Raw genomic sequence first — 25,825 nt, forward strand, 5'->3', positions numbered from 1 at the left:
CTGTTGGACGCGTCGCGGCCGGTGGCGGGTAGGCCGGAAAGCGCAGCGGCTGCTTCCAAGATGGCGGCCGTGCTGCAGCAGGTCCTGGAGCGGGCCGAGCTCTCCAAGCTGCCCAAGCCGGTGCAAGGGAAGCTCGAGCGATTCCTGGCCGATCAGCAGAGTGAGATCGACGGCCTCCGAGCCAGGCATGAGCGCTTCAAGGTGGACAGTGGTGAGTCCGGGGCGGGGGAAGCTGGGAGAACGGGAGGGGGCAGCGGGAACGGGCCAGGCCCCGGGCTGCACCGTCTAGAGGGGGCTGCGCTGCCCAAGGTACCCACTCGTCCCCGTGCTCGGGCAGAGGCAGCGGCCCGGCAGGTCGGCTGCGGACGGGTGGGCTGGCGTCGGGCCGGGTGCCCCTTGCTTCGATGGGCTTTTAGCGAGTAGCAGTGTGGTGGTGGCCTCTGATGAGAGGAGTGAGGGCGGTAGGGCTAGGCCTGACGGGTCGGTTTTGTCTTCGAAACGCTTTCAGGCGGTGACCTGGGGCCTGTGAGGTGGGTGTGTGCGTCTTTTGGCTGGGAAGGGACCCTGAGTGGGGGGCGTGTCCGTTGGCTGGGAAGGGGCCCTTCAGTTGAGGCCTGATGGGTTTTTTTCTCTCACTTTCGCTTAGCAAAAGCAGTCTGATTTTTAATTTTTTAAAATTTATTTTGCAAAGGACTGTTTAGGGGTAAAACTGCATTCAAAATGGGCTAAAAGAACAGCTTTTCGTAGGATTTTTAACAAGCACTGATATACTTTCATCTGCTTTGATGCTTGTTGTGGAAAAGAAATAATGATTTCTTTGCCCGACTTTCGAACAGCCTTAGGTTTATACTATTTCTATTAAATTCCGTGTTGAAGATCATAATCTTTCCATAATATGCTCCTGATAAAATGCAACGGTTTTGTATTGATTTGGAAGTTACTTGATCACAGAAAAATAATACGAGTAGAGAACTGGAGTAGAAATGAGGGAATAGTGTAGATGAGTGTATGTGCTGGGCAGAGTTGCGAATATGAGTTAATCGGGAAGGTGACGTACTGCTGATATAAACTTTACTCCACTTTTGCTTCAACTTTTCTGTTTCTTTCATGAAAAAAGTCTTGCTGAAGTAGCTTAAGAAAGTGTAGTGTAAATTAAGGTAACCCACAGATTTTAGCATTTCCTTCAGGTCCATTCTTCTCGTTTGGGGCCGGAGGGGCAGCATAGCTTGAAATTGTAAGGTAGGATAGGAAGCATGAGAAAATAAAAATCCCTCAGTACTTTCTTAGAAGCCCACTGCACCTGAGAGTGAGATTAGTTCTGCCTTTACTAAGTATTTTACAGTTAAGCCCTATGACATAACTATGGTTTCAAATAACCAAAATCTAGATCTAATTTTTTTTTTTTCAGTGCTATGGGATATGCAGCATAGAGCACAAGAGTTCCTTTTAAAACGTATTCATTAAAAATTTTTCTAAATCGTATCCCTTGGTACCTAGGGTTATGTGGATTTTATTGTATACATACAGAAATACACTACAGGAAGAAGAAACTTTAAGTTTATGAGACCACACTGCATAATTGTGCTGATACGACATTCTCTAGCTACATGAAAAATGTTAAAGAACTATTAAAGTTAATTAGGCTGTTATTTTATGGATCATTTCTGGAAACCTATCACTTCCCATGCTAACAAAGTATTTTAAACAACATTAATTCAGTGTGGAAGTGCGTCTTTTTGCCTTCAAAAATACTTTTTTCTTCAAATTCTACTGTAGTCTTATTTTTAGGTTGTTTTTTTGTAAATACCATTCTTTAATAAAGATATCCATTAGTAAGGATCCTTCATAAAAGCAAGAAAGAAAAGGAAATGTTTGTTAAGTGAAATTGAGATAACATTGTTATTTTGCAGAACAACAGTACTTTGAAGTAGAAAAGCGTCTGGCTCAAAGTCAGGAGAGACTTGTAAATGAGACGCAAGAATGTCAAACTCTCCGTGAGGAGCTTAAAAAACTTCGTAAGTATAACTGTACATTCTTAAGATTGGACAAGATACTTGTTCTTTAGTCCAATGTTATGCTGAAATGCTGTATGTTTTAAATAGGAGTTGAAAATCCATCCATCAACTACGTTTGTTATTTCTGCAAGTAGAGAAATTTTTTGCTTTTGTGTTTATCAGCTTTTTCTTTAACAGAATTTTTGTTCTAATGGAAAAAAAAACTTGCTTTCTGATTTTTGTACTAATAGTAGTACAGTGGGTTATGTGTTGATCTTCACAATAAATGCCGCTGCTCTAAGGATAGCTTTAGTTTGCCACAATACTACCTAGTCAATCCATAGTGAAATCTTGAAATTTTTTTTTTTTTTTTCTCCCCCTTGTTCTTTTATGTTATTAAGGGAAATTTTGGCTTAATTATATTTGGGGAGTGAATGCATCATTTTGTAACAGTGGAGATCCCTCACTATTATTTCTTTTTATCCAACAGATGAACAGTTGAAGTCACTGAATGAGAAAAATAAAGAACTTGAAGCTGCTCAGGATCGTAATGCAGCCATTCAGGTACTAGGAGAACTTGACGATAAGTTGAAAGACTGCTTCACCTGTCTCATTGTGGCAAGGAACGCAGTTAGTTTCCAAACTGGACTGTATCAATGTCAGTACGCATATGTACTGGTGTACATATTTACATGTCCGTATGGCTGTGTGTACAGGAAAATTGTGTGGGGTTTTTAAGTAAATGCTGGTGTTTTAGCAAACTGAGTTACAGCTGAATGTACGTCTGAGCAGATGCTTTTATTTCAGTTCGCCCAGGTTGTTTCATTCTAGCTGAAATGTGTTGTGAAGTGACTTTAAACTGAACCTCAAAAATTGGACAAAGGTGTAAAGAACAGTGCTGGTTTTTTCCCCCATCCTTTCCCACATTCTGGCAGTTTCCTTGCATTATGCTCAAAAGTCGTAGGGTTGCAGGTTGAGTCACTTCAGCTGACTGATGCAACAGAACACTAATTTTGGAGCAGGAAGTGAGAACAATATTATTAGATGGATTTGTCCACAATGAGAAGGAGGATGTGGTTGTTTTCTCCACGAGGCTTACCTGGGCCTAACTGAAGTGGTTTGTATTGACACCTTAGAAGGCAGAGGCAGTACTATAGCTTATAAATGATCCAAGACTATTGACTTTTATTTGATTTTTATATTGATTTTTTTGCATGTGTTCATTTCTTGGTTATTCTGTTACCTCTTTTATTTGACCAAATAAAACTGTTTCAGTGAAGTCTTAACTATCAAAGCTGCCTTTCAAAGTTTATTAAAATTGGATGCAGTTTTGAATGCTTCGTGTTGCTTGTTTTGGATTTCTCTTAGTCCTTCGGTTCATTTCGTCTGCTCCAAGTTCAATGATTCTCGTTTTAATCTTCATTCAAATACAGCTAGAAATAGAGGGAGTCTTGTGGCAGTCTGGACCTCTCTATGCCAACTGAAAAGCAAAGGCAGTATTCAGTATGCTGGTTTTGAAAGCTGTGTGATACTTGTCTCATCTTCGCTGTCTAATTTTATGTGATAGTGGCATTTTGCATTTAAGCACAAAGGGCCAGATGGACATTAGTATCAGTGATTTAAGCGAGGGGGGGGAAATTAATTGAAAAGTGTTGGCTGTCAGGCACTAGAAGAGAAAGTTACATTAACCTGCATTTGATTGAATTGTATACCCCAAATGACAGACGAAATGGAAGCCGCCATGCTTTTATACTATGCAGTTTAGACTGGTTCAGCAGCCCACTATAAAAGCTTCTTATCCCAGTTTTCACTTGGCTAGGGTAAGTTATTGTGGTTTAGCCTGTTCTCTGTGATGGTAAGTGTAAATAGTGACTATAAACTGTTACAGAAAGCTGATCACATTTCTTTATTGCTCTTCTGCAATTTTTTTCAGAGCCATTTAAGTAGAGAAAAAGAAGAACTGGAAGCTGAAAAGAGAGATTTGGTTCGAACAAGTGAAAGACGATCTCAGGAAGTTGAGCACTTAAATGGTACAGCCAAGAACATAACAAAATACTTCACATAATTTTGCTGAATTAAAGAGATGCTTGTACAATTGAACTGGTATGGAGTATCCAGTTTGTATAGGTAGCAATAATTAATGGATTAGCAGGAAACAGTATTTAGAGAAAAGGAAACAAGACAGGAAATCAGATGGTAATTGCAGAAAAACAGAGCAATTTGCTTGGTTTTGTAGGTATAAAAACTACATTATACAATATTATTGCACAATATACAATTGCATACATTACAGTTTTCCTGTTCTCGTTCCTTACAATTTAGTTAAGCTGAGTAATTAAAACTGTTATACAATTAGCTTTAACACCGATTTCCCTTGTCCCTCCTCCAGAGGATGTTAAACGCTTAAATGAAAAGCTTACAGAAGCAAACACAGAAAAGGTGAAGCTTCAGTTAAAGTTGGATGAACTTCAAACATCAGATGTTTCCATGAAGGCGAGTAGTACTTTATATGCATAATACATGTTAATGTTCTAGTAAGTAGTTGTTTACATGTGATGTAATCATCATCTTGTCATTATTGACTGTAGAAGTAGGTCGAGTGTACTCCTGTTATTTATAACATTTTATTCTAAAATTGGTAGCTGTGACTGGAAGTGAGACACATTTGCAGAAGGCAAGGGGGCATCAAGTTGGGCAAGCATTTGTGAACCTGCACAATTTCTCTGTGGGCAGATAAACTACATAAAGAGCTGAAAACTTTGATACCTTAGTTTATTTCCTTTAACTAGGTATTAATCTAGTTAATGTTCTCAGCTAATGTAAACTTTGAGGAAGGTAACTCAAGTTGCAAGAAGTTCCTGTAGTTTGAGACTGGGAAGTTAGTGTTACCAATGCAGTAAGGAACACTATCTGTCATTTGGTGCTATTTACCAAATTACAGTACGTTTTTGCCACTCCTTCTCCCATCATAGTACTTTGATTAGCTTCTTTATTTTCTGTGGAACCAGTACAATTACACTGTGCAATTTTCTTTTTAGTACCGTGAGAAAAGGTTGGAGCAAGAAAAAGAACTGCTACAGAATCAGAACACATGGCTGAACACAGAGTTGAAAGCCAAAACAGATGAACTTCTACATACTGCCAGGGAGAAAGGCAATGAAATCTTGGAGCTTAAATGTAATTTGGAGAACAAGAAGGAGGAGGTAGTGTAATTACTGACTGCTTTTGCTATTTCTTATAAATTGTACTTACTGTTTAGCTGTATTACACAAAACCAAGTACTTTAATAACTGCATTCAAGTAAAAAGAAAGTATGTTTAGCAATTAGGAAGGAGTTGTTCTTTCTTTTAACTTGTGATCTTTAAGGAGTATGTATAGTGACCATTATCCGGAATAGAAAAGTCAAAGATTTTAATAAAAGCTAGAAATTTTGGAGTCACTGATAACAAAACTATGTCATAGTATAATGCTATTAAAATATATGGAAATACAGTTATTAATAAGCAGAAGGGGCATAAGGATCTGAGTTAACGTTCTTTGTGGAGAGGGGTGAGGATATTTTTGTTTTCCTGAAACAAAGTACGTGGCAGAATCGATGGTTATATTTTGAAAATACACAGCTTCAATGAGCTTCTGTTTGGGTACCTGAGCAGTTTCTTTAACAACTATGACAATTGGTTAGGATTTCTGTGGCATTTATCTCCACGGAGGCTTGCGGGTTTATTTGGTTATGTGTAATTGGAGCAATTTGGGGAAGTTCACTTTTTCATTTAGCTGAGTGCACGAGAGCAAAGACTGTTAGAAAATGTAACCATTATGCTCTTTATGGAACTTTTGGGCTCTTTTTAATGTAAAAACCAGTGAGATGTATATTTTCCAAAATAAACTGGACTGGAAAGAAATTTACCCATGGTGTTCTCATTTATTCTTTGAATAGGTTTCCAGAATGGAGGAACAGGTAAACAGCTTAAAACAGTCAAGTGAAAATCTTCAGAAGCATGTGGAAGAACTCTTGAGTAAACTGAAGGAGGTAAGACAACTTGAAGTATATGTGAAACAGTATTACAGTTGGTTCTGCAAATTGAAAAACAGAATGTATGAAATAGAAATAGTGGAATGCTCCTGCACCCTTGTCTTTATTTTACTAGGCAAAAGAACAGCAAGCTAGTATGGAGGAAAGATTCCATAATGAACTGAATGCCCACATAAAATTATCCAATTTGTATAAGGTGAGTTTATTGATTCTGTTATAAGTATGTATTAGTATTACTTGGGGCTGAATCTTAGTATTAAATGTAATGCAGGCCGGTTTGGGGTTTTTTTTCCCCACGAAGTGTGGATGTGGGGAAGACTAACTTCTGTTGCAAAACATTGTGAAACATCCAAAACATTTTCTTTGCTGCTGTCTCGGGCAACATTTGAAGTCTTACATTGCTTGGATTAAGCAAAACTGGGGTTAAAATAGTTATTTTATGCTCACTGTTTTGGGGCTTCATGTTGTATGAATTTGGTTATGTCTTATGATGTTGTATTGGGAGGTAAAGGTTTGGATGTAAACTGTATGCAAGAGATTTTTCTGAGTTTTATTAGAAGTTCATTTCAAATAACACTGCAAGTGTTAGTGATCTGATTAAGACACAGCTGAATGTCCTGTATTGTGTCAAATAAGCACCGTCTTAAACAAGTAGTTTTTGTTTGTTTTGTCAGCTCAAAGAGTGAAAAATATCCTGTAGAGTATTGACTAAGACAGTCAGCTAAAGAGGACAACTGATTGCTCTTTAGTTTACATGTATTAGATTCACAGGTTAACGAGTTCTGTTTCCTGAGTTTTCTTGCACAGCTACCCCCATAAACATTCTACCCTGCTTAATTCTGTGTCTGATTAGATGTAAACTGGTGTCCCTTCATTGAACAGCAAGTCAGTAGCTAACTTTCCCAGAGGACAATGCATTACTGTTTACCTTTTAATTTGGTTTTGTTTTGGTTGAGTTTTGGGGTTGGGGTTTGGTTTTTTTACTCCTATTCTTTCAAGCTTTTGTTATAGAATCATTGACTTGAAGGGGCTTAAATCTTTGTCTTCTGCCTAACATGGGGTTTGCTATGTACTTGGAACTGCTGACATGTTTGTGTGACCCGATATTAAAGGCATCGAGATTGAGTGCCCTCTCATGGGAGCCTATTCTGAAACTTGGCTGGTTAGCACAAGTTGAATCAACTTTGCTTCGGTTATCTCTAACAGACTTGCAGACTTACTAAAGTATTCTACAGTCTTGCACTTGTGAGATCTCTAACTGGAAGCAAAGAAACGTGAACTGTAAACAGATAGATTCCCTAAAAATACCGAATTTTTTAGATCAAAATTGAGTACTCAAAATTTCTCCAAATTTGCTTTAGTGAAGAGAACAAACAAAGCCAGCACCAGCTATAAAGCAGCTAAAGGGCATACATTTTATTTGGATTTGTCATATCAAATCAGTATCTGACGCTTCTTACTCTCAGATGGGCAGTTTGCATCAAAGTGAGACTTAATCCAAGTGGAAAGAGAATTATCCGGTTCAGGTGAATCTCTCAGTGTTTTACTCAAAAAAAACCAAACAAAAAAAAAAAAACCAAACAAAAAAAACACCAACCAAAAAAAACCCCCAAAACCTGTGCGTTCATAGTTTTGGCTCAGTTTGAGCTTTGTTATAAAAATATAGTTGCTATGTACTGAAAGGTTAAATGAAATGCTCTTATTTAGAGTGCTGCTGATGATTCAGAGGCAAAGAGCAATGAACTGACAGGAGCAGTAGAAGAGCTGCACAAGCTCCTGAAGGAAGCGGGTGAAGGTAAGCTGTGAGTGAAAAATCGCAAGAGGAACGCAACAGTTGCGCTCCTTCGTAACTCCCTTGATGCACTGAATTGAGTATTGAGTGTTGATGAAAGGGACTTCATTAGGCTTTTGGGATGGTGGAAACATCAGTCGTTTTGTAAGAAAAATGTTATGTGACTAGCTGAATGACTTAAGGGGCGGCACAACTATGTCAAATATAAGTGGAATTCTACTTTGGATTTTGATGAAAGGATCTAATTTAGCAAGATAGATCTTCATTTTAGTTTCTCGTTTGAGATTCCTTTTCACTGATAAAAGGACAGTACATATTTTAGTCATCTTCTAAGCAAAGGTGTTAGGCAGCAGTTCGTGCTTCTGTCATGTTTTCTTATCAGCATGAGCTTTGCAGATCATATGAAGTTAAAGTAAAATTTAAGGTACATATGCAAATTTTTGATGTTTTTAAAAGAAAAAATAAAACCAACCACAACACAGCAAACTGCTGTTTGATTTAATTTTAGCTAATAAAGCAACCCAGGAGCATTTGGCTGAGGTGGAAGAGTCAAAATCTGCAATGGAAAAAGAACTGAGAGAGAAGATCAGTAAACTGGAAAAGGAACTGGAGAATGCTAATGATTTACTGTCCGCTACAAAGCGCAAAGGTAGGAATGACACTGGGAACTAAAATACATAAAGCCTCAGGCTTTCTAACATCTTGTATGAAGATACTGTGCTGAATTTCTGTAGGAAGTAAGTGCATTAATCTTAATTTATCTTTGATAATTTCTAATCACGAATTTTACAAGCTTTTTCATGTGTGTATATGTATGAAAATACATACTTTTTTTTCCCCACCAGGAAATGCATTTCTATGAAAAAGTTTTTCAGCTTCTTTTTTTAATCTGACTTACCTTTTCAAAGAAAAGAGAGAGGAAACATTTCCTTAAGGCTGAATCATCTCATGCTTTTAATGGCTTTCTGGAGAGGGGACTGGGGTTGATAAACTATTCTTATTTTTACTCTTGGGAAAAAAAAGGGGCAACAGAAACCAAACCTTTGTCCTTAAATTTCTGTTTAACATTAAATGTTGCTCAATATTCACTGTTCTAGTTCTGTCTTTGTTGAAAAGAATAGTTCGTATGCTACGTATAAGTAATTTCTAAAGGAAAGAGAGAGCAGAGCAGGAAGGAACAGAGGCATGGAGCATATTTGCTATATCCCCATGTTAATGTAATAAAAGTAAACCAGTGGTCTGCCACTCTAAACCTCCAGCAGTTTGCTAAGAAATCTGATGTTAAGCTTTGCTCCGACTATTTCACTTGCTCACGTTCAGAAATTATCTAAATTTAAAGATTCTAATAGCAAAAGCTTTTAATCATTTCAAATTAAACTAGTCAGAGACATTGATAATGTATGACATGGAATATTGTGTATAACACCAGTCACTTGCGTATGTATGTGTATAATATAGATTACAGAAAACTCTTAAACCAGTAACACTAAGGGCTTAAAATATTAATTTAAAATATAGTAGTTACAAAGCACAAAGGTGTGTGAAGACATTCTTTATGTTAATAAAGAATATTTGTGGTGGGAATTATTGCAGCTATTTAATGGTAATTGGTGGGATTATGTCTTCAGGAGCCATATTGTCTGAGGAGGAACTGGCAGCTATGTCTCCCACTGCTGCAGCAGTAGCTAAAGTAGTCAAGCCTGGAATGAAATTAACTGAGGTAAGTTAATTAAAGGAGAAGAAACTTCAGTTTCAAGGCCCTTGAAATGCCAACAGAGATACACTAATAATATAAGGGTGCGGGCTTCATTCACTGTTTTGGATTTAGTGTAATGCCTGTCCGAAGTTGCATGAAAAGATTTCAACATTTGAGGCAGGCCTTACTAGTTAAATTGTTGGGATTTTTTTCAACACAGCTTTCTTTAGTAGATCAAAGATTTGTAGGGTCTTTAAGTTCTTTTTATGAAATACATGGTGGGTTTTTTTGTGCACATAAACATATTTTCTGTATGCACTTTTGGCAGGAGCTTTTTTTTATGCTTATTTACGTAATTTTTTAATCTGTACTGCTGTGCATTTGGATTACACTTGCAGAAAAGATTAACATAATGATTGGTCATATATATATTGTAGAGTTTTTTGCGCTTTTATTTATGCAATTTGTATTTTGATTTTATTTGTTATTGGTCATTCTGTCCAGCCATTAAATTACTTTCTGCTGTGCTTGCTGCTTTCTTTTGTGATACTAGTTTTGATATTTCCGTTGTCTTAAACTTGCTTTAGACTTGTCCTTTTTACATGGAATTATTTTATTGCATACAGTTGTACAATAAAAGTTTGCCATTTTTAAATTAATAGGGTTAACTGCTCTGCCATGGTATGAGTCCTAAAAACACACTGTTTTGAAAGTCTAACTTGTTTCTCTGAATTAACTAGTTTAGAGTTGTCTAAAATTATACTGCTTTAAGGTATGCATTGTTTAATTACCAGTGGCTCTTTTTTAAGAGCTCTGTTCAGGTGTATCAAAAGCAAACAAACAAAAAAACCCCAAAAAATCTTTTGTTGCAGCTGTACAATGCATATGTAGAAACTCAGGATCAGTTGCTTTTGGAAAAGCTGGAGAATAAGAGAATCAATAAATATTTGGATGAAATAGTGCAGGAAGTAGAAGCCAAAGCACCAATCTTAAAACGCCAGCGTGAAGAATTTGAACGTTCCCAAAAAGCTGTTGCTAGTCTGTCTGCAAAGCTTGAACAAGCTATGAAGGTCAGTATAAAATAAAAGGGCATGATGGAAAAAACTGATTTTTTTTTTTTTTTTTTTTTAAATTTTGTATTCTAGTGTCTGTTAGTGAATGTATAAAATGGATCTTTTAGTCAGCTTTTATTGGGGGACAATACCTGTTGAACTTTCTAGCTTGTGATTTATTGTACTGTACAAAATATTTTACAGAACCAACATTTTTAAAGTGTTTTTTTTTATAATGAAGGCTTAGATGTTGTGATTTAGTCTCTGATTTTCTGAGACAGAGTAGAATTCTTTATAAACAAAGATTAGTATTTGTCCAAAGAAATAAAATTGGACTTTGGTGCTCACTTCCCACTAATTTTAATACATACACTAATACAGCATGAAAGCGTGTGGCTCTTGATTCCTAAATATGTAGATTTTAACCTTTGAAGTGTAACTTTAAAATAGTGAAGCGCAGTTTGATTCGCAAGGAATATCTCTACATCACATTATCTCTCTGGAAAAGAATGTGTCTGAACTGAATTGCTATGTGTTTCTTAATGTTTTTATGCTTGCAGGAAATCCAGCGATTGCAGGAGGATGCTGATAAAGCCAATAAGCATTCTTCTCTGCTTGAAAGAGAAAACCAGAGACTGGAAATACAAGTGAAGGATCTTTCACAACAGGTAGAACAAATGTTGCTGTGGTTAAAATGTGCTATTTGCAATTTATTTAATATGGTGCTGTATCTCTGAAGTTTACATGGAAGTTGTACACAGTCACGTACACTTTGGTTGTCTTAGTGATTTTTAAAAGCTTCTCCTTAGGACAACATGGTATTTACACTTCTGATTCCAGTTTTATAAGGAGTATAGCTGGATAGAAGTGATGCTACTTTAGGATAATAGTATTAAACGTCTGACATGGAAAACTCATAGATGTATAGATATACCTTCTTTGTTTGATTGGAATGTCCTGCAATCTGTTCGCAGAACTGAACATAGACTGTTTCTCATCTCGATGTGGTTTCCTTTTGTCAAACTGTTTTTTTTTCTGTAATGTAATTATCTTAGAAGGATTTATTAATTGTAATAACTTGTATATTGTAGGAAAACAATACTTCATTTTCAACTACTTCTTTTCTAATATTTTTTCTTCAGAGTGAATTTTTGAGTCTTAATGCACTGGAACATTGTCTTTTCAGATTCGTGTGCTTTTAATGGAACTTGAAGAAGCTAGAGGCAATCATGTGATTCGTGATGAAGAAGTGAGCTCTGCTGACATCAGTAGCTCTTCTGAAGTGATCTCTCAACATCTAGTCTCTTACAGAAATATTGAAGAACTTCAGCAACAGAATCAGCGTCTCTTGGTGGCTCTTCGAGAGTTGGGAGAGGCTAGAGAAAAAGAGGAGCAAGAAGCAACATCATCTAAGTAAGTTATCTGTTTCTTCTAGTAAACTGTTTATACTAAGCAGTAGCAGGGATTTATTCAAACACTTTTCAGTTTTTTGCTTCTGACTTACTCATTGCATGCATATGCATATGTGAGTGTGCATATACTCATGAGCAGCTATGTAATTCATAAAGACAAATAGTTATTAAGCAATATTTGTCTTCAGGTTTAGATTAAAATGGCTTTATAGCTATGTATCTTGTAATAGGTCCTCACATCAAAATCCAAAGTAGAAATAATTGTTGGTCTTTTAGTGAATGTGATTTCACACAACAGAGCTGTTTCTCAAAAAAGAAAGCTAAGTTTTCATTCCCATTAGCTCTACAAACAATTGAATATATGCCTATCTAATTCACTAGCTGTAAAGCCCACAGATAATGTAATTCTGTATTAAAAGTTCTTAGCCTGATTCTCTGCTCATGATACTGGCTGTTGTTTGAAGTTGTTCACATGAATAGAATTGCCTTTATTCTGCTTTTCATGGAAGAGGCCTACTTTCTTTGTCATCTTCAAAATGGGAAGCCCAAAGGCCAATCTTCCTATATATTTGCTCAAAAATCTCAGTGGTGCTTAGCTTTTACAGATGTGGTACATTTACACTGAAGGACTTGTGACAGAATGTAAGGGTTGTTTCATCTTGGTATGCCTCACTGTGTATGTTACTGAAAACAGCTGTTGTTGGTTTCAGAATTTCTGAGCTTCAGAGTCAGCTTGAGGAAGCTCTCAATGAGCTGGAAAAACTGCGTGAATCACGTCATCATCAGTTGCAGCTTGTTGAGTCTATAGTTCGTCAGCGTGATATGTTCCGCATATTGTTGGCACAGACCACAGGAGCCATCATTCCTTTGCAAGGTGAGCTTCATATTTCTGCACCATTGGGGGGAAAAAAAAAAAACCCAACCAGCCAAAACAAAACAGAACAAAATTGTTATTTGTTACGAGTTTTCAGTAATGGTGCTGTAATGGTACTAGTAACTTCTGTTAATCTGGTGATCAACTTCTACCTTTACTCACTGGAAAACCCTTTAATTTGGATTTAGAAAAAAGATTTTATGTTTACGGTGTAATAATTTGCTACATAATGACTGATGTGTAGTGATGACTGTGTGTGTGCTGATGGCATTTTGGTAGGTATAAAGTATGAGTTGCTCAGGGAAGCCCAAGCCTTTCCTGTCAATACAATATTGGTTTTAGCCATATTTCAGTGTGGTTATATGATCTTCTGCTTTGGCAAGCATTCATTGAATTGTTGCCTTTAAAGTCACCTTTATCTTTTTTTAGCCTCGGGTATATTACCAGAGGAAGTTTCTCTTACATCTACTCCAAAGCGCCCAAATTTATCTCAAGCCATTTCAACTCCTGCTCCAGTGTCAATAACTGAATCAGTGGAGACTGTGGAGGCTAAGGCTGCACTTAAGCAGGTATATGTTTCAATAAACACTGTAAAAGCTATCACTACTTTCTTTTACTCTTGTAAGCACTTTAATGTCTGTTCCATGATGTAGTTGCAGGAAGTTTTCGAGAACTATAAAAAGGAAAAGGCAGAGAATGACAAGTTGCTGAATGAACAAAATGAAAAACTTCAGGAACAGGTCACAGACTTGAGGTCACAAAATGCAAAGATATCCACACAGCTGGAGTTTGCCTCCAAACGGTAAATCAACTGTTTAATTTCATTGCCTTATGTATGTGTTCTCTGTCAATAGAATCATGTTGACTGCTTGATATCATTTGCTCAGGAAAAGTTGCCAGTTAAATATTAATATTGCTATTCTGTTAAAGAACACAAAGAAATTGGTGGAGATCAAGAATAAACCTTCTAGTTGAGTCAGCCACATATGTGAAAACTGACATACAAGAACATGAAACATAGAGCTGTGTACATAGACCTCTTGCAATTAAGCAACTTAATGTGGCGAACATACTTTGCTTTCTTGTTCCATGTGAAGTTATGAAATGCTGCAGGATAACGTTGAAGGCTATCGTCGAGAAATAACATCTCTGCACGAAAGAACCCAGAAACTCACAGCAACAACTCAGAAGCAAGAGCAGATAATTAACACTATGACTCAAGACCTGAGGGGAGCTAATGAAAAACTGGCAGTGGCAGAGGTTAGTCCCAGAGTGTATTATACTGCTAGATATTCCAAGTTAGCACAAGGTATTTTCTCATTATTATCTTGAAAGCTGTCAGAACTTCATTTTGTGGCTTTTTAAGTGCATCAGGTATTAAATTTGTAATAACTTGTGTGTATGTATATTTGGTAGCAGTATAATTTGTAACATTCCACAAAATATCTCAAGTACAGTGTGAAGATGGAACAACTTTCTGAAGGTATTTCAGTTTTCAGAGAAAACGATGTGATTAGTCAAACACTTGTGTTCTTGCTGTTCTTGGCTTAATTTGCATGAATTTTAGTTTACAATCTATAACCTTAAAAGCTCTTTTTTAAAAATAGTATTAACTGACAATAAAAACATAAAATTTATGCACAGATTTGGGATTGATAACAAAGCTCTTGTTATTTGTTGTCTTAAAGGTGAGAGCAGAAAACTTAAAAAAAGAGAAAGATATTCTGAAGTTGTCAGATGTGCGTTTGACTCAGCAACGTGAGTCTCTGTTAGTTGAACAAAGAGGACAGAACTTGCTGCTTACTAATTTGCGAACTATTCAGGTATGTGGTATTATTCTTATGTCCAAGTTTGGTCTGTCTTTCAGAGTTTCAATAGATACCCATCAAAATCGAAAAAAACAGTCATGAGATTCGGTCTTAAAGTGGATGTTAATTTTTTTTTTGTTACAAATTGACACTGAACATAAAATACTTGAGCAACTTGTTTAAGCAAGTTTGTTATTCGTATCCTAATATGATACCGTTATCTGCCTGGGCAAAGTCCTGAGGATTTTGAGTTGATGAGAAGTGTTTTTGCAATAAAATTGAAACAAAACAGATGAAGCAAAGTGAAAGGAAAAAAATCTGTACGTTAGTTTTTGATAGCAGAATTTACCAGTGCCTGCCTTGGTAGTTTATTTTCCTATTGTTTTAAGGTATATTTACTTTTATACTATTATATCTTCTATGATGTTGACTCTTGGAGTATAAATATTTAAGGTTGCTCATTTTATCATGTGGCTGAGTTCTGTTTCTGCAGTAGATCTTTTGGGTTGTTTTAATCCCTGGAATTAGACTGTATGGATAACAGTTTTGTGTATTGGGTTTTTTTTCCTCTAATAATACCTATGGTATCAATATTATTAAAAAATCTTTCAAAACTAAGTCATACATTCTAAGTGCTACTTTTCATAGTTTTCTGTATCTACCTATTATTCCTTGGTCCCTGCAGTAATTATTTTGTGGATGGGAGAAGTGTTGTGACAGCTTCGTATGAAGTGCTGCAGTAATTCAGAAGAAAATCATTAAAGTGTATTGTAAGCCTAATGCATTACCCTCTTTTGTCAGGGAATACTGGAGAGGTCTGAGACAGAAACAAAACAAAGACTCAATAATCAGATAGAAAAGCTAGAGCGTGAGATATCTCAGCTGAAGAAGAAACTAGAAAGTGAGGTGGAACAAAGACATTCCCTTACCAAAAATCAAGAGGTGAGTGTAATTATAAGTGTGCTAAACCTGTTTTGGTGAAAATAAAGCCACAGTTGCATGACTTCGGCCAGTTTACAGCGCATTGTTTTTCATACGTGGAATTTACAAACATACTTGGGTTTTGTGCCTTTTGTGAGTAATTACAAGTTTAAGAACCTTGTGTTTTCAGGTTCATATCCTGGATCTTAAGAGGCAACTTGAGACTGAGACAAACCGTCACATTAACACAAAAGAACTTTTAAAGAATGCCCAGAAAGAAACTGCAATGTTGAAACAGCAACTTAACAATACGGAGGCTCAGCTAGCATCTCAGTCATCGCAGAGGGCTCCAGGGAAAGGCAAGATGTTTTTCTACATTGAATTTCTCTTTACGTTAAACATTGCTGTCTGCAGAATGGTAAAATTTATAATAATTTAGAATTAGGAGGACAGTACACTAGATAATAAATCTCTTCCTTTTTACAATCATGTATTTAAAGAAATGATAACCAGGAAGATTTGTGAAAGTCAAATTAGCGTCCAAGCAGTCTTTGACAAAGTGGAAAAATAAAGCAGAACTTTAATAAAGGTTCCCTTTTACTTTTATATGAAGGTACATAAGAATGTTAGGTTACTTATTTTTAAATAGCCATTTTTTTTTGTCTGAATCGATAATGTGTGTTGTAAGCCACTGTTTTCATTAGGGCTGAAAGTTTTATTTGGGGAAGCTTTGTGAGGGTGATTGGTTTTTCCATGTTATTATCCTAAAAAGACTTCAGTTTTCAACAGAACAGAAAAATTAATTAGACTTCATTGGTTAATGAATATGTTCTAATATTATAGGTCAACCTAGTACAAATGAAGATGTGGATGATCTTGTAAGTCGACTAAGACAAGCTGATGAACAAGTTAATGACCTGAGAGAAAGACTCAAGACTAGTTCTAGTAATGTGGAACAGTACAGGGCCATGGTTCTTAGTCTAGAGGAATCCCTTAATAAGGAAAAAGAAGTAAGTAGTTACCATTGTTTATTAAAGAAAAAAAAAAAAACAAAACAAAATGAAAGGGTTTTTTTTGTATCACAGTACAGTCTGTAAGATTATGGGAGAAATTAAAAAAAGCCCTAAAGTTAGTTTAGAAGGCATTAGAATATAATGTAGTAAGACCATATTTCAGACAATTTTATTAAAAACACTTTTAATCATGAAAAAACTAAACCTTTTTGTGGCATATTTTTAAAATGTTGAGTTGTATATTTGACTCAAAGCTGTATTCTGCCAGCGTCTTCCTTTGAAAGGGGGGAATTGACTTTTTAAAACTCTTAGTTATAACTTTGTGATCAATGATTAAAAATATTAATTAGCTCTCAATGGAATGCAGTTAAATTCACACCTTCTGCATCAGTAAGGTCTTCAGTGGTGCAAAAGAACACTCTATATGTGGTATTCATGGGAAAAGCTTAAGAACAACCTGCCAGTCTGTCATACAGTCCACCATGTTAATAGCAAATGAAGCCTGTTCTTCCAAGCTGTTCAGCATATCAAAATAATATAGGTGAGGGAAACAGAATTCTCATTTTCTACTGAAGTTACAACATCAGTAGATGAGTGCTGTTTGTCTACTATCCAAGTTCTCTGCGTGTCTTTGTTCTGTTACTGTAAAAATTTCATCACGGCTTGATATGCTGTAACAATATTGTGTATTGTAGTGTGTAATAAAAAGATGTGCTGGCTACTGCACATCTGAGTGCAGTCACATCAAGCTTTTCTTAGCTGTACTTCATGAGGTATTGCAGCTTTGACAGAAAAAAGATTTTAAAAGTTTCAATGCTATTTGTGATTCTCCACATTTTCAGTGTTGTTGTTCTATATGAGATGCTGAGAATACCTATTCTGCCTTTACATTTTTAATGAAATACTGGTTTCACATCAGAATACCATATTTAAAGGAAAAAAAATTGATCTCTTAATGATGGATTTTAATGAAGGTGACAGAGGAAGTTCGTGCAACAGTTGAAGCTCGTCTGAAGGAGTCTTCAGAGTATCAAGCACAACTAGAAAAGAAGCTAATGGAGTCAGAGAAAGAGAAGCAAGAACTGCAAGAGGAGAAGCGTAAAGCTGTGGAGAATATGGAACAACAGGTATGCACCAAATGCTTCCTCCCTTAAACTCCTTGTAGAGAATCCACAAGAATGTACATAACTCCCTAAACTTCAGTTTGTTTTCACAGTATAGTAGCATGCAAAACTAAATCTTTTAGGATGTACAAAAGGCTAGTTAAATTTGTGAGAGGTTTCCAAACATGACTAGTACGTTAACATTATCACTTCGTTAGGGTGATTGTGTGTTTAAAGCTGTCACTGTCTTCCTGAACTTTAAGCACAGTTTGCAGAAAAAACATGAGTAAAAGCTTTTGAGAAAGGTTTCAGAAAACCCTTTGTGGAACATGAGCCAAAACCAGATTTGTAGCATGCACATCTTTTAAAACCAGTGGTCTTATTTGTCTGGTTTATATTTGGGCTTTTATTTGGGTTCAAAGAAATGAGATGACTGTGACTAGAATTACTGCAGGCCCACCTCAGTAATGTATTTTTATCAGGAAAGAGCTCTGTATATTAAGTCAAAATCTTGAAAGAATTTGTCTTTGCTTCTACGTTATTCATGACTGTTTACACTGAAAGCCTTGCTGTGTTCAATACTCTGTAAAATACTTTGCCACTTAGTCTTGGTTTTTGTTTTGTTTCGTTTTTTTGTTGTTCCCCCCTTCCTCATCACTGTAGCTGTCAGAACTAAAGAAGAGTCTGTCAACCGTGCAATCAGAAGTTCAGGAAGCTCTTCAGAGAGCCAGCACAGCTCTGAATAATGAACAACAAGCCAGACGTGACTGCCAGGAACAAGTATGTTTGTAGTATTTGCCTATTTTAGCCAGAGTCATAAACTTAATGATAGTTTTTCATTGGTTTTCAGTTGAACTCAAAATGGTTTTTAAAGGTAGTGCTGCTAATCAGAGACTTGTAGAGTGTTGTGAGAGCACTTTCTCTATTTTGTGAACAGCTGCTTGTTTAATACTTCATTTTTCTTACCTGATCAAACATTGTGGTAATATCAGCTAAGTTGACTGAATATAAAGTTTGTGTCAGGTTTAAGAAAACAATTATGTTTCATTATGTAAAAAAATTGGTTGGGGAATGTAATTAACTGTTTTCAATGAATTGCTACCTCAGTCTCCTGAGGGGGGGAGCAAAAAATAAGACTGAACTCTCACAACAAGACAATGGGGAAAATAATTTTGAACCCAAAACATAATTGTCATCTTTTAAAACTGTGGAGCACTATGGTCTTTAGCAGCATCTGGTAAGATTTTGTTACCCACTGTTTTTTTAAAGGGAATCTACTTTTCTGCAGGTGAGAATTCCAGCAATGCTGATTGGTGTAAAGGATGCAGAAAAACTTTTGGCTGTTGTTCAGTCCAACCCAAAAATTAGTAGAGAGGCATTTCCATTTTTTTCCAGCTAATACTATGACCATAGTCTGTCCTTTGCTTTTTAGTCTCATGCAGTAAATATCTTTGCCCATTCAGATGTAGAAGTAACCAGTGAATGTTCTTGGACTAATACCTCCCTGTTATCCATGCAGACTCTACAGCAAGAGGTTTGATTGTAGAGTAGCTATAGAGAGTGCGTATCCTCCTGCTAGCCACTTAGAGAAAATTATTTCAAATTCTAATTTTTCTTAATAATTTCTTTAAGGGAACTGTTCTAAGCTTATCCCTTGTTTTTATACTTGAGAATGACAGGGGGTTTGGCCAGTGGTTTTCTTTTTGATTAGCGGTTACTGATTTTTGTCTAGAATTTGAGAATCTCTTTGTACGTTCCAAACATCTAAGATTAAAGGTAACAGTCTGTTTCTGATATTTTTCTGCAGGCAAAGATGGCTTCTGAAGCTCAAAATAAATACGAGCGGGAATTAATGCTTCACGCTGCCGATGTTGAAGCATTACAGGCTATTAAAGACCAAGTTGCCAAGAATACAACGGTAAGGCAGCAGCTAGAGGAAGCTGCTCAGAAAGCTGAGTCTGAGTTATTAGAGTGCAAAGCCTCCTGGGAAGAGAGAGAGAGAATGATCAAGGTATGATTGGTTTTACGGTTCCCGTGTGGTTTTGTCAGTTAACAGAAATTCAGCCACAGAATTTACAGCCATTGAACAATTTTGTTGTAGGATGAAGCTTCAAAACTTGCAACCCGCTGTGAAGATTTGGAAAAACAAAATCGATTATTACATGAACAGCTGGAAAGTCTGAGTGATAAGGTGGTGACTTCTATGAAAGAAGCCATGCCAACTGCAGTGAATGTTTCTCTTAATGAGGAAGGCAAATCCCAGGAACAAATCTTAGAAATTCTTAGGTAAATTTAGCTCCAGGCTCCTTCTCTCAGTGGTTATAAATCAGTTGCCTAATTAAATAGTTCTGTATTACTTTATATTTGAAGGATAATGTATAAAATTTAGGAGCTTTTTTGCTGGATTGTGGTTTTTAGGGGGTTATGTAGATTTTCAAGAATTTTTGTCTAGCATTTTCTTTTTGATCTCTCTGAACTTATTTCTATACTCAGTAGACCTTCAGATGTAATATGCATCAACTTAAAATGCTGCGTCATGCATTTTCATTGACGTGATGTGTTGTACATTTTCTTACTGCAGATTTATACGTCGAGAAAAGGAGATTGCAGAAACTAGATTTGAGGTGGCCCAGGTGGAGAGTTTGCGTTACCGTCAAAGAGTGGAGCACCTGGAAAGGGAACTCCAGGAACTGCAGGACAGTCTCAATGCTGAGAGAGAGAAGGTGCAGGTATGGGTGGATGTTACTGCCTATGTTTTCAATAAGTAGAGAGGGGTGTTCTTTATGTTCTAGTCTGTCTTTGCTGCCTGTGCCCAAAAATTAAGTTTTGGAAGAATCGGAAGCTTTTAAACTGAGGTTGCTATATAGCCAAATCGAGGATCTTGTTCGGAGTCCTGTGAAGCACTATGGCAATTCCAGAATCACATAAATAGGGAAAATAAAGATAATTTATCTCATTTTTTTCCCATCTCCCATTTCTTAAGCAATATTTACTTGTTTTGAATGTATGCATGAGATAATGAACGCCATGATAGCTTTCCAGAATGGTGTTATGCCAGATCCAGGTAAGTATATATGCATGTGCAAGCAGAACAAATGACTGAGTTATATCTTTTCAAAAGGTAACAGCAAAAACCATTGCCCAGCATGAAGAATTAATGAAAAAAACTGAGACCATGAATGTACTGATAGAAACCAACAAGATGCTAAGAGAAGAGAAGGAGAGGCTAGAACAAGAGCTACAACAAATTCAAGCAAAGGTTAGTACTGAGGTTCATGTAAATTTTTCAGATATTCAAGCTGATGAGTTAGTGTCTGGATATACCGTTGCTAATTACAACAAATACATAATTTAGGTAGTGATTATTCCTTTACATCAAACACAAATGAGGAAACTTTCAATTTAGAATTTTAGGAGACGTGGGTCCATGTAGGACATTGGAAAGTTTAAATTTCAGTTTCGTCTAAATGAAACTGAAAATCAGCAATTATCCTTGGCTAGAGGTATACCAGTAACAAGGATATTACAAGCAGATAAAGGAAGAATGGCACAGGAATACATATAAGGCAGACTACAGCTTTACTAAGAGTTTAAAAGGGAGATACTACCTCTTCCCATTTCCACACACCAGTTATTTTAATAATCCAGTGCAGTGTTGCTTAGCTTTGGACATGTAATTAATAATCTGTTTCCTGTACCAAAGCACAAAGAGTGAGAATCTAAAATTGTGATGTCTTTTTTTTTTTTTTTTTTTTTTTTTTTTAATTGTCTGTAGGAGCTTTTACTGCTCTTGCACCTCATCCTTCTCCCTGCCCCCAGCTGGCCACTGAAAGGCAGAGAGTTGAAAAAGAAGCTATGTCATAACTTCTTGAGGGTGTGGATTTTGCACTCTCTGTCCCTCTTACTATCCTTGGTCAAGGCCTACCATATTGCATTTCTTTCAGTCTCGTAAGATCCAGAGAGTTTAATGCTCAGTTGTGTTTTTAAGGTACGCAAGCTTGAGGCAGACATTCTACCTCTACAAGAGTCTAATGCTGAACTGAGTGAGAAAAGTGGAATGTTGCAGGCAGAGAAAAAGCTGTTGGAAGAAGATGTTAAACGCTGGAAAGCCCGGACTCAGGTGGGGAGTGTATGTTTTCAAAGAAGATGTTGGGGGAGGCGCGGAGGAGAACCTGAAAAAATTTCTGAATTTTCTTAAAAACAACAACAAAGTAAGAAATGTATTTGAATTATAAAGCATTATTTATGCAGCTTCAAAATAGGGTATTCTGTTTCATAGGCATTCCAAATCAAAATGCAAAAGCAGTAGCTCTAATTCAACGAGATTTTCTGGATATAACTGTGTAATCATCTCATGAAAATGGAAACTATTTTCTCAACCTTTCAGCATTTATTGAGTCAACAGAAGGACACTGACCTCGAAGAGTATCGGAAGCTCCTTTCAGAGAAGGAGGCAAACACCAAACGAATACAACAAATGAGTGAAGAAACAGGCAGGCTTAAAGCAGAAATAGCCAGGTGTGGTATAAGTCAATTGGTAAAAAGTTTGGTGCAAAGCAAAATATTTTAAATAAAGCTGTATCTGGAAGTGTAATTTCTTAACTGTCTCCATGTAACTGTGAAACCTTTGCTATTCTTACTGTAGCTTGATATGTGATTAAAATGAAGTGAGAATTGTTTTGGAAGCTGTCTTTTGGCTAAACATTCTAAACTATTGTAGAATAATTTGTATTCTAGAAAACAATTCACTATAGATAATGCCTGTGATATTACATAAATGAGCAATATTGAAATATATTGATTAAACGTCTGAACACTAAACCATCTGCATTTTCCTCTAATCTCCTGTTATTTAGAACTAATGCATCCTTGACTACAAGCCAGAATCTTGTTCAGAGCCTGAAGGATGAAGTAACTAAAATAAGAACAGAAAAGGATACTTTACAAAAAGAACTAGATGCTAAAGTGGCTGACATACAAGAAAAAGTGAAAACTATAACACAGGTCAAGAAAATTGGGCGCAGGTACAAGACTCAATATGAGGAGCTGAAAGCACAGCATGATAAGGTAGGTAGAATTTCTTTGCAAACAAAGAAAAAACATATTAAAAAAAAAAAGTTTGTTTTCATCTTGAGTCATATATAAGCTAGCTAATGATCTTCATGTTCCCTTAGTATAATACTGTATGAATACTTACCTGTGAAGAGAAAAGCAGAAAATTATTTATTTGTTTGTTCTGCTGTCAGCTCAACCTGCCACAAAACATGAGCTGCCTATCACTTAATATTTTGCGGTATTCTTAACAGAACTTGAGCATTCATTGTAATTCCTGGGTTTTGCCAGAACTTTTTAAACAGTTGGTTTGCATGCAAAAGTAACTTTTGAAACTAGTGACATTCTTATCGGATAGTATTCTTTAGCCTGATACCACTTGACGTATTTCAGATGGTTGCCGAAGCATCAACTCAGTCTTTTGTCGAACAACAAGAAGAACAAGTTTCTGTCCAGGAAGTACAAGAGCTGAAGGACACACTCAGTCAAGCTGAGGTGAAGACAAAGGCTTTGGAGACTCAGGTTGAAAGTTTACAAAAGGTAAGAACAGTGAACAATTTCAGAGTACTGTACTACAATCTTAAATGCGTAACTGTGAAGACTGTGAGGGTGTTTTTCTGTGTATGTGCACATATATGCACAGAAATATGGGAAGTGACCTGTTTGTGCCTGTACCTTGCTGGGAAAGAGGGACCTTAAACCTGGTTTAAATCCTGTGTCTAGTGTGTCTCAAATTGTTTCTTGGAATAAATTAATTGGGAAAGAGAATGCTATTCTCTGAACTATTGCAGTCAGAGAGGACTGGACTTCCCTGTTATAAATTAGAAGCCTTTTAACCTTAATACCATGGCCAGCTAATACTAGGTCGTTGGAGCTCATTAGGCTATTTATTTGCCAAAGTAACGTTGTGGCCAGCAGTTGCAATGTCTCGTTTTCTCTAGACTATAGCAGAAAAGGAAACAGAAGTTAGAAATCTTCAGGAGCAGATAACTCAGCTACAATCAGAACTTGCTCGTTTTCATCAAGATCTGCAAGAGAAGACTACGCAGGAAGAACAGCTCAGACAACAGATCACTGAGAAGGAAGAGAAAACTAGGAAGACCTTGCTTGCAGCGAAGCAGAAAATTGCACAGTTAGCTGGTATTACAGTATTTTTTTCTGTCCTTAAGGTGTCCTATTCTGTTTGGGGTTTTGATTTTATTCCTGTGGAAAAGTGTGTAGACAGGATGCTTGGGAAAATATGTCCTACTTGATAGTTTTTTCTAGATTAGCTATTACAGGAATTCTTCTAAAACTTAAATTTTAATTCCTTCAGGAGGTGATAAAAGTATATAGTTAGCCATACACTGGAGGTAAAAAAAGTTTTGGCCAGCCAACATGACAACACCCATTATTTATCCTTCTGTTGATTATAGCAGGTTGACCCTACTTAACAGCCCAAGTAACTCCTCTTGCCTTCCTTAAGTGTGCAGGTGCAAAATGTACTGCCTCCTCTATTTTTAATTCCTGTTGAGAGGAATGAGAGCTTGCTGAAAACTTCTTGCTCTTTTGTGACTACTTCTTTATTTAATTTTTTAATTTTTATATATTTATTATATGTTTTAATTTATTTGATTGCAATTAAATAGAAAAATGGCACGTGAAAGTTAAAATTACCTCCAAGATCTCCTTTGACTGCTTAATGTTTTCAAGATTCAAAATACTTCAGTAACCTATTAAAACAGCCAGGTATCCAGCATGCAGAGGCTTAGTGGGAAGCTTTACAGTGGCAAGACTGAATTCTTTCTTACTCAATTAGGTACGAAAGAACAGCTAACCAAAGAAAATGAAGAGTGGAAACAAAAGAGCAGCACGTTAGAAGAGCAGAAGACTGAATTGGAGGTGCGAATGAGTGCACTCAAATCACAGTATGAAGGTCGAATCTGCCGTCTGGAAAGAGAGCTTAGAGAGCAGCAAGAGCGACACCATGAACAGCGAGATGAGCCACCAGAGTCTACAAACAAGGTACAAAACCCTTTTAGCTATCTGTGTGAGAGGAAATAAACAACTTGCATGTCTCATGACTGAACAAGAACAACAGCTGTCAGTATGAGCACCATTGTCCAACTTGGTTTGTGTAGACAGTATGTAATATTTAGGACTAGTTTACATTAAGATGCTTTCTCTAAACATCTTAAATAGCAGATGGACATTCTTGTCATGACATCTACACTTTTTTAAAAAAAAAAAAAAGGGAAAATTAAAAAGTATCAATGAGCCCAAGAAACTGCGTTCTGTTCAAGTTCCACTGTCCTCTGGTTTCGGAAATACACAGTTTGGCTTTAGGAAGGATTCGGAACTTAATTTAAAACTTATTTCCTGCCATAGTCAGAATTCCCAGTGCTAACAAGCATACAGTTGTATCATTCAGTGTGAATTAGCCAATGAGCTGTTTGCACTCTGCTCTCTATTATTGTATTTTTATCCATGCATTTAGTATAATGGGTTCTACCTGCTGTTGTCTCAGAAATATGTCTCAGAAAATACCTGAGAAATTACTGAATTGTTTTGCATCCTTGGTACGACTGGTAAGATTTGTTTTGGAGAATTTGCAATAATCATGGATTCTCTGTTAGAGAAACAATTGTTAGTAAGCAGATCTGTCTGCTGAAGTGAAGTATTTTACCAAATTACTCACTCTGCTTCCTATTTAAATGGCGTGATACTTCTGTTTCTTACTTAATAGGTCCCAGAACAGCAGAGGCAAATCTCGCTCAAGCCTACTCCAGCTTCAGGTGAAAGAGGAATGTGAGTTGAAGGGTTTGGGGTTTTTGCAGAGTTTCTATGATTGGTGGGTTTTGGTTTTGTCTTCAGTTGCTCTTTATTAGTAAACCACAGGCTTTTCACAATTTTTGTTAAGCAACTTTGAAGTTATTAATTGACATAGCATATTCCTCCTATTTTCTCAGCTAAGCTGTTAAATTGTCGTATTAACCACCAGGAACGTGGTATCTGGGAAACATAAAAGATTTTTTAAATGTTTTCAGACTTCAAGATTCTTGGAATTTGTACAGTTCTGATTGTTATCTTTAACGT

The 25,825-nt window shown here is 36.5% G+C and overlaps 1 protein-coding gene across 2 annotated transcripts in view; it reads left to right on the forward strand.

The window, feature by feature from the left end:
• The first annotated feature begins 60 nt into the window (after positions 1-60).
• TPR (translocated promoter region, nuclear basket protein) overlaps positions 61-25,825 on the forward strand; it is a 41,872-nt gene continuing 16,107 nt past the window's right edge. For both annotated transcript variants that reach the window (XM_086463400.1, XM_009962193.2), the window contains exons 1-35: positions 61-211; positions 1,911-2,015; positions 2,485-2,558; positions 3,928-4,024; positions 4,384-4,487; positions 5,033-5,197; positions 5,932-6,024; positions 6,143-6,223; positions 7,735-7,822; positions 8,328-8,468; positions 9,448-9,539; positions 10,388-10,585; positions 11,128-11,235; positions 11,754-11,980; positions 12,690-12,853; positions 13,283-13,422; positions 13,507-13,655; positions 13,951-14,113; positions 14,542-14,676; positions 15,463-15,603; positions 15,773-15,941; positions 16,426-16,592; positions 17,570-17,722; positions 18,362-18,478; positions 19,506-19,709; positions 19,800-19,984; positions 20,280-20,427; positions 20,820-20,957; positions 21,687-21,818; positions 22,086-22,216; positions 22,555-22,765; positions 23,144-23,290; positions 23,692-23,890; positions 24,549-24,754; positions 25,476-25,537. In XM_086463400.1, coding sequence (XP_086319526.1) covers positions 61-211; positions 1,911-2,015; positions 2,485-2,558; positions 3,928-4,024; positions 4,384-4,487; positions 5,033-5,197; positions 5,932-6,024; positions 6,143-6,223; positions 7,735-7,822; positions 8,328-8,468; positions 9,448-9,539; positions 10,388-10,585; positions 11,128-11,235; positions 11,754-11,980; positions 12,690-12,853; positions 13,283-13,422; positions 13,507-13,655; positions 13,951-14,113; positions 14,542-14,676; positions 15,463-15,603; positions 15,773-15,941; positions 16,426-16,592; positions 17,570-17,722; positions 18,362-18,478; positions 19,506-19,709; positions 19,800-19,984; positions 20,280-20,427; positions 20,820-20,957; positions 21,687-21,818; positions 22,086-22,216; positions 22,555-22,765; positions 23,144-23,290; positions 23,692-23,890; positions 24,549-24,754; positions 25,476-25,537 — 4,985 coding nt within the window. The remainder of the gene's footprint in view (positions 212-1,910; positions 2,016-2,484; positions 2,559-3,927; positions 4,025-4,383; positions 4,488-5,032; positions 5,198-5,931; positions 6,025-6,142; positions 6,224-7,734; positions 7,823-8,327; positions 8,469-9,447; positions 9,540-10,387; positions 10,586-11,127; positions 11,236-11,753; positions 11,981-12,689; positions 12,854-13,282; positions 13,423-13,506; positions 13,656-13,950; positions 14,114-14,541; positions 14,677-15,462; positions 15,604-15,772; positions 15,942-16,425; positions 16,593-17,569; positions 17,723-18,361; positions 18,479-19,505; positions 19,710-19,799; positions 19,985-20,279; positions 20,428-20,819; positions 20,958-21,686; positions 21,819-22,085; positions 22,217-22,554; positions 22,766-23,143; positions 23,291-23,691; positions 23,891-24,548; positions 24,755-25,475; positions 25,538-25,825) is intronic.

This window comes from Leptosomus discolor, chromosome 3 (assembly GCF_034619465.1).
Source record: "Leptosomus discolor isolate bLepDis1 chromosome 3, bLepDis1.hap2, whole genome shotgun sequence".
NCBI lineage: Eukaryota > Metazoa > Chordata > Aves > Leptosomiformes > Leptosomidae > Leptosomus > Leptosomus discolor.